This window comes from Dermacentor andersoni, chromosome 7, assembly GCF_023375885.2.
Source record: "Dermacentor andersoni chromosome 7, qqDerAnde1_hic_scaffold, whole genome shotgun sequence".
NCBI lineage: Eukaryota > Metazoa > Arthropoda > Arachnida > Ixodida > Ixodidae > Dermacentor > Dermacentor andersoni.
Genome location: NC_092820.1, coordinates 168,879,016 through 168,887,445, shown reverse-complemented (window position 1 = coordinate 168,887,445; position 8,430 = coordinate 168,879,016). Strand labels below are relative to the sequence as shown.

The 8,430-nt window shown below is 48.5% G+C and overlaps 1 protein-coding gene across 1 annotated transcript in view; it reads right to left on the bottom strand.

Annotated features, from left to right (window-relative positions):
• Positions 1–592: 592 nt before the first annotated feature.
• The window catches only part of LOC126533030 (silk gland factor 1-like), a 36,414-nt gene continuing 28,576 nt past the window's right edge, over positions 593–8,430 (bottom strand). Inside the window, exon 2 of the mRNA XM_050180216.3 lies at positions 593–5,620. Coding sequence (XP_050036173.1) covers positions 5,396–5,620 — 225 coding nt within the window. The 3' untranslated portion in view covers positions 593–5,395. The remainder of the gene's footprint in view (positions 5,621–8,430) is intronic.

The window sequence follows — 8,430 nt, the reverse complement described above, 5'->3', positions numbered from 1 at the left end:
TAGGGTCGAACACAGCGTAATGGAACAGCACAGCGACGAATGCCTATGTTAACCACTATTTATTTTTATTTTTGCTATTATGTGGAACGGAGTAGTGGACATCCACCCGCCGTGGTTGCTCAGTGGCTATGGTGTTAGGCTGCTGAGCACGAGGTCGCGGGATCGAATCCCGGCCACGGCGGCCGCATTGCGATGGGGGCGAAATGCGAAAACACCCGTGTACTTAGATTTAGGTGCACGTTAAAGAACCCCAGGTGGTCGAAATTTCCGGAGTCCTCCACTACGGCGTGCCTCATAATCAGAAAGTGGTTTTGGCACGTAAAACCCCATAATTTAATTTTTTTTTAATTTAGTGGACATCCGTATAACGTTACTAAGCCAATGTATGTTCACCTCGATAAAAGGACACCGGGAAAATTGATTTCAACAAGGCAACGCCATCACTGCTCTTTCTTGCCTGCAGATACGTTTAGGTTGTACCGCACAACACAGACCGTATGTCAGGTGGATCTACACCAACCAGCCAATGGCGCATGCGCGGCGCCGCTGTTCGCGCAATGCACGAAAATCAAAGGAACAGTGTCCGTGTCAGTACGGAGGGATTGAATATACGTCTTTATATACAAGCACACAAGTGTACACGTTCAAAACAGCGGTCTGCGGACTTTTGTATACAAACATATGCGCCGTAAATGCATCGGCCACACTCGTCCCTCTCTCACAAGCAAGTACGCTTCCTTCGCGCGGGCTCGTGAGTCCGTCAGATACGACGCAGCGATCCTCGGAGAATCTTCCGCACTCCTTCACACACGCACACACACTCTCTCGCGGTCCTTATTAATCTCCCGCGTAAAAGACGCAGCTGCGCCTGCGGTGACCACACAGAAACGCGCGCTTGACAACGCGCCATTCCGGCGAAACATATTGTGCATTGTCTCTTCCACGAGTTCCTTTTCTCCGTTAAATATAAATTATATCTTCTATTTACAAGTCTATCACGTTCTTCACAGTTACACACGCACAGACACACGAAAGAAGCACAGGCGGGCCGACTACGAGTTCGTTGCGCGACGAAAAAGTGTCCGCTGCACACGCACAACTGCGGCACGTCTCTCGCCAACTCGCGCACTCGGCTTCTGCCGCACGCCGCCAGGGTGCGGAGCAGTACGCAAGCGTCTATGACGTCGTCGGTTGGTCCTGGCGCTCTTGGCAGCGTTCTACACAGCCGACGCGCTAAGTCGCACCAGCACGAGAAAGCGATGCTGCGCTTTGGCGAGTCCGGTTCGGAGACGCTGAACGAGAACGAAATGCCGACTCGTAGAAAGGCTCCCATTAAATATGTATATCAGATGCGAAGAAGACCACGTGGATCGCGACAAAAATAAAATAGAGTAATCGGGCGCCGGCGCATGCGCGCCCTGGTGCAATACGTCACGCTCTCGTGCTCTCTCGCGCTCCGCGCGATATGTTGTGGTTGTCACGGTCTCGTGCGTAATGCATAGGCGGCGCATGGGATTCTCCAGATTTTTTTTCTCCCACTCAGTCACTACGCAGGATAATGATTGTAAGGAGACAGACGTCATCGGTGACGTCATGATTGAAACAAAACAGGATTAGTCAATTTATCTCTGACGTGATTCCCTGCTGGCTTTTCGGTGGTCGGATATATTTTGGATTTTGTTGGATGGTGGAGTGGCCGTGTTCGTATATGCCAGAAGTGGTGAAGCGATGAGTTCAAGTGACGAATGGCAATCAGCGAAGTCACAGGAGAGGATAGCGGAGAGGAATCTTGATGAGTCGAAAGGAAAGCCTGATTACGATCGCTGCTTGCACGAGTCGGTACTACACCGAGGAACCACATGGACGTTTGTACTTTGCGTCTGGCGCTGACTTCATTTTTCTTTCGCCACCTTCTAAGAGCTCCAACTGAAGTTGCCGCCTTCAACCTCGAGAAAAATTGCGCTATGATATTGGGACACCCGTCCTTTCTCAGTGATGACCCGGTTCGACACGGTACTCGTGCGAATCAACGATAGATGCCAAGCAGGCATCCATTTTTGTGTGTGTGTGTGTTTATATTTTGCCTGGATTCCATTGCGTACGATGTAAAAGCATTGCGCATGAATAAATTCAACTTGAAACCTCCAAGTAATACCGGGAGCAGTGGTTGAAGGATTAATTTTTTTTTCATCCGAACAGTACTGGGAATTAATGTCTGTTGGTAATGCTCTTGGTTCTCAACTTGGAGTTAATTTCAAAACTGACGATTTACACTCATCACCTCCAGTGGCCGTACTCTGGTACACGCGATCCCGCAAAGCGCTCAAGGAGCTCGAACTCAAGCCCAATGCCCCAGAGGACCATACCCATTTGATAAGGAACAACAAAATGCACAAACTCGTTGTTGCATCACCTGCATCACCGAGGGCTGCGTGCGTTTACTAGTTCTTTTTTTAATCACGCACGCCTTGCGGCATATCTCCTGAATAAATAAATAAAGGGTTGCTTCCTTGCTTCTTGTAATTTTCAGAGTGATCAATACTATTTCTGCTAGCGCTCTCACACCAAGCTCGCGGCCGGTCACTCCAATGATACACAGATCCATCAAGTGGTCAGTCTGTCAAATCCCACTGTGTTTCCCAGCTCCGTGTGTTGGATTCGTCGGGCCAGCAAACCAGGGAGATAATAGCGTAGTGTATAATGGAAGTGTATTCACTGTGTCACGTCCACGGGTCTTCTCGGATGTTTTGCTTCCATTCTTATTGAATGTTTTCCTCAACCGCGAATCCTTCAAAGGCACGAACAAGAGCGACAGCAAGTATTCACAGCTTCCACTGCAGCAGCGTCTTGCAGGCATCATTACGTTCTTTTTTTTTTTTTGATAATATATCTATACATGTAAACAGTTTCATTTTCTTCATCTTATTTGGTGACGTCACCATCCGTGCCTGACTCAGAAGGTGTGCCGTCTTTTTTTTTTCTCCCCTTAGAACTAAGCTGAGGAACTCGCAGAGTCTGTACAGCCACAGTTGTGATTTGTAGGGCTGTTCCCGTAGCGTTTTAGGCAAACGAATGAGTAAGAAAAATAGGAGCGCGGACGAAAGAAAAGAAAATTGTATATAAAACAACCACTTGTAAACTCCTCGCTCTCGCAGAACGGAGCAGGTTCTTGGCGGTAACTATCTCGAAAAAACGAGGAATAAAGCGCTTACCCTCTACTACACTTTCACTATTTTTATTCTCAGCATCAAAATTCCATCAATAGTAGATATTTCAAAGCACCGGAATCTGTTTCCTTTTTCCATTTTTTTTTTCTTGTTACATTCTTTTTGTCGTTTTCAATTTTTTAATAGTTTTTCCTTTTTTTAGTATTTTTCTGTCTTTTTTTCGTGTATTATTTTTCACCGCCAATCACATGGGCAGTTTTGTGTATACAAAACATTCAAATCAACATTCCTGTCATTCCCATTCTTATTAAGTTATCTCTCTCCTGGGCAGTGATCAGGTTAAGCTAGCTCAGAATAACATAAATAGCTTGTTTTCGCGCGACACGTACGTACCGTACCATGCAGTCGCTCGCCACGACGGCCGCAGAGGGACTGGCCACTTAATTATCCTTAGTGTCTTTTTAAAGACAACTTACGAAGTTGCATCCCGCGACATAACGACAGACGTGGAATTGCCCGCCGGTTCGCGATGTCGCAGGAGCGGCTGCGAGAGCGAGCACTTCGTCAACATCCCCTCGTGCGAGACACGATCGCTCAGGGCCAGCCTAAACATTATCGTTTCCATGGTTACCGACGGCGTATGCCTATAGCCAGACTTCGTCGTTATATTGCATACGGTGACCTGCACGTAGCAGTGCAAGGACAGAGGCGTTTAAAGCACGGGCGATGTCCGCTTGACACGCCTGGCAGATGGAAAGCCATCAGGCTTACGGGGTGGGGTCCCTCTAATAACCTCCGATTTCGAATCGATTTCTTTCGTGTATCAAGATAACGAGGATTACTGCGGAGATACGGCGTCACCGGAGCGTGAAGTTAATGCCGTAAATACTGCCTTACTTCCACAGCGCAAAAAAAAATACAAATAAAGAACGAACGATTTTCCTGAAATCTTCAGGATACGAAGCGATGCCATACGGCGCCTTATGTCATTGAGCAACGTTGTCGGCAGAGCGGGCGACGCGAAGTCGTCAGCTTAAACTAACGAAGGCTATCCAAGGTCCCTGTTGGTTCTCCAACTATCAAGAAATTGAGCCTACGATGTCGCGTGCTGAGCACACTTATCAGACACTTCTTCCAATGCATCGCCAGCGCTTAAGCCCTCACGTCTCTCGAACATAGCTCAAGCGGGACAAGATCAGTTTCGCTGGAATACGCAATCAATCAAAGCTGTACACAATTCACAGTCACAAAAAGAGACGTGCACTGCCAACAGACTCTGCGAGTATCAACAGCGACACATGCACGCGCCAGACACGTTTGCTTGCTTTTGAAGCAAGGCTGAGAATATTTGCTTCATTATTTTCTTCGTCTCGCACGCTGGGTTGTCACGACCCACCGTAAGTTGGAACTCTCCTCAACCACTCGGCTCGGCGGTCAGCCAAATGGCATTTCTCCTATCGTGACGTTAGCCTCGAACGAAGCAGTCAGAGCAGAGCACGAGCGAAAAGTGAACTCGATGACGTAATCATGACAATGGCGCCCCTCGTGCACCGGTGGGACCAAGGGCTGCCGAGGCGTCGCCTGAGAAGTTCTCGCCAGCAACACGTTGTCCACGTTGAGAACGAACGAGAAACCCTCCTGGAGGCGATGACTTTTCCACAAGGGGTCGAACTCCAATCTTACGCACGTTGGCATATCGTGCCAGATGTGCCCGTTTGCAAGAGTCGCAACCGTCGATCACCAGAAGCGCTTCGGTATTTTTCACTGCGATGCTCTGAGACTCCAGAAGCGGCGCGTTCCGTTCCAGAAGGAAGCAGTCGCATGTCAACCTTCAGCCGATGGTAAACGCAAGCCCGCGGCGACAACAGAGGAAGCAACGCGATGTCTTTCGTGGCTACGTGTGCGAGCCTACAGGAAGCGCTGCGGTCTCTGAACAGACGGCCCCGACCGCGTGCCTGGGGTTCTTCTCTGCGGATCGCCGGTTGTTCGTCGGGCCGATTTGTTTCTCAGCAGGCCAGCGGCGTGCACGAGTGGTGGTCAGGACGGTTCATACTATCCCCGGGTGCGCCGGCCTTGAACAGCATGCGCCACGTCGCCGGTGTCCAACGATCCTGCGGGTGCCGAGTCTGCCGGGACCGTGGCGAGAAGGAGGAGCACGTCCCCCTCGCGGGAAACAAGAGCTACACGGCGTGCGGGAGGCCTCTTCAGAAGTCCCGCAGCTCCTCGTCTCAGAGGCTGGGCGTGGCCGACTGGTACATGGAGTAGAGCGACGGGTGGTAGTATCCGGCCGACGAGTCGTTGGGCAGAGCCGTGTGGCCCGCGAGCGGTGGCGAGAGGTTGTAGCCGCCGTATTGGGACATCTCGTACAGCTTCAGGTCGGCCTTGCTCTCGTTCGCCGCGATGATGCTGTTGATCGAGAACGGGTGGCTCGACGGGTTGTAGTGCGGATCCACCTGCGCCACAGCAAAACACAGAGGAAAAGCGCTGATTATTGATTGATTGATTGATTGATTGATTGATTGATTGATTGATTGATTGATTGATTGATTGATTGATTGATTGATTGATTGATTGATTGATTGATACATTCATTCATTCTTTCTTTCTGTTTAGAGAGAGCGTGATTGAAACGGAGTAGAGAAGCCAGGGAGGCCAACCAGAAGAGCGCATGGTTGGCTTCCCTGCGCTGGCGGAAGGGAAAAGGGGAAGCAAGGAAGCGGTGAGTGTGCGCTCGTGCGTGAGCGTCACTACGTGGTCCAAGTCGCTCTCACAGGCCACGTTTTAAAGAAAGCAGAAAGCTGTCTTCACTACCAAGGGCTGATGTTTGGCGAGGACAGTGCTCCACTAGCATCTGTACGGACAGTGGGCAATCATCTCGTCACCACAATGCATTGGACATTGACTGCCTTTGCATATCAAATAGAGGACAGGGGCACAGCATGCGCTCTATGCTCTCCTCGCAGCTGCAGACATCACATGCAGCACTGTCAGCCAAGTGGGTCTAATAAGCTAACTCGAAAGGGCACAAAGAAGGGTTGCACGGTTCGTTTTGTCCAAGTATTCCTCCGCCGACTCTGTAACAGAGATGTTAAAACTGCTTCAACTACCACGTACCTCTATCCCAGCGGCGCCTAGTGGCAACACTAAAATTCCTATTTTTGCTTTCTAAAGACCATTTTAACATCGAATTTGCAGATTACTTAGCTCCCCCAAAAAAGCGAATTATCAGGATAAAGCATCACACAATGTTCGTTGTGCCACAGCTACATATCGACGCATATGCATATTCATTCCTCCCTCGAACTATATGAGAGACTGGAACGTCCTGCCTATCATCATCCGTTATGCAGTGCACCTCAGCTGAAACCTTCCAAAAATGCACAATAATGTCATTACGAAACTGAAAATGTGTTTGCTTCTATTCTTGCACATATATATATATATATATATTACTTTCTTTAATCAACTATTACATATACCGCACATCGTCTGTTTCATGAATTCGAGTGTTTTTAAAATTAAATTATGAGGTTTTACGTGCCAAAACCACCTTCTGATTATGAGGCACGCCGTAGTGTAGGACTCCCGAAATTTCAACCACCTGGGGTCCTTTACCGTGCACCTAAATCTAAGTACACGGGTGTTCTCGCATTTCGCCCCCATCGAAATGCGGCCGCCGGGGCCGGGGTTCGATCCCGCGACCTCATGCTCAGCAGCTCAACACCATAGCCACTGAGCAACCACGGCGGGTTTCGAGTGTTTTTCATGAATTAAAAGAGTGATTGGCAAAGTGTTATGTTACTGTGAAAATTATTAGTTCATCTGTTTTCTATCAATGCCATGTTATTTACGTAATTTTGAAATGAATTGCAGGAGTGTTAAATTGCGGTACAAATTCTGACTGTTTTCTATGACTGACACTTAATCGATGTAATTTACTGTTGTAACGCCCAGTTTGTACGTTTGACAACTTATTATTGTTGTGACATCCAGTTTTGTATTTGTGATGCCTTAAATTCCACTCCGTAGCGACCTTACGGCCAACAGTATTGTAAATAAAATAAATTCCAATTGATGCTGAATGAGCTCTCGTGAAGGCGACTCCTAAGCACAACGGCCAGAGAAGAGATATGCCACGCGTCGGTGGTGCACTCCTAATTTCCCAGAGCAACACTGGGACAATGAGATGCACCGTATCGGAGTGCTCCAGGCGAATGGCCAGGAATGGAGGGACTTGCAAGACCAGTTCCCAAATCTGCCACTGTGGCAGGGCACATGAAAAATGAGGTATTGAAAACTATTCGCGGTATTGTATACTAAAGATCCACTGGAGCATTCTGGTGAAATTCCAGTAGCGTGCCACAACACGCGTAGGTACCCATGACATATGATTTTTTTTTTTTTTTTACACAGCGTTTAAGAGTCTGACAGGAGGTGTCGTCCAATTTGCAAATGTCCCGGGAACATTCGTGCTTTGTGGCACGCTATAGGAGTCTCACCAGAATGTTCCAGTGGATATCTAGTACGCAATACCGCGGGTCATTTTCGATACCTAATTTTGGTCGTGAGATGCAATTTCTTTTCTTTTCGTCTCTATTCAATCATGACCGCCGCAGAAAGAAAGCGCGGCGTACACATGACAACCCGGGGTTCGTTAACGTGCAGCTAAATCCAAGAACGCAACAAATGAATGAACAACATCGGGAGGCAGCCGATGCAAAAATGAAGTGCAGTAACGAACATGGCGCACTGGCCGCTTCGGGATAACAGATATACTGGAAACTTAGATATACTTGATTTATGAACCAAGCAAGGTGACCGCAGAATCTGAGGCTGGGAATGCTACAGGAAACGCGAGTACACTCGCAGAGAGGTGCGGCAAGTTGCACGTGATCGGCGTTGACCATACATTGCGCTATTCGATCCATGGCCTCCAAGATACCACTCGATTTCAGCGGTCTAGCTCGGTCACAGCGTTTCTTGCCCGTTTAGACTTCGACAACGACGCCCCTTTTACTCGATGCTCCCCTTGGGGCCTGTAAGGTACTTTGATATAAATAAATAAATAAACTGTCCACTTGGCTGAGAGTGCAACTTAAAACATGCAGGAAAAAAAAGGACTGAAAAAATTCGAGCATAACTCATCTACAATGGCTATCCGAGTATTCGAAAGCCGAAACGCGTCATGCAAGAGGCGTGTACTGCGCCGGGATCCTCTCTCGCGCTTTGATCTGCACACGCTGCGCCATCTAGCGGCGCGGCT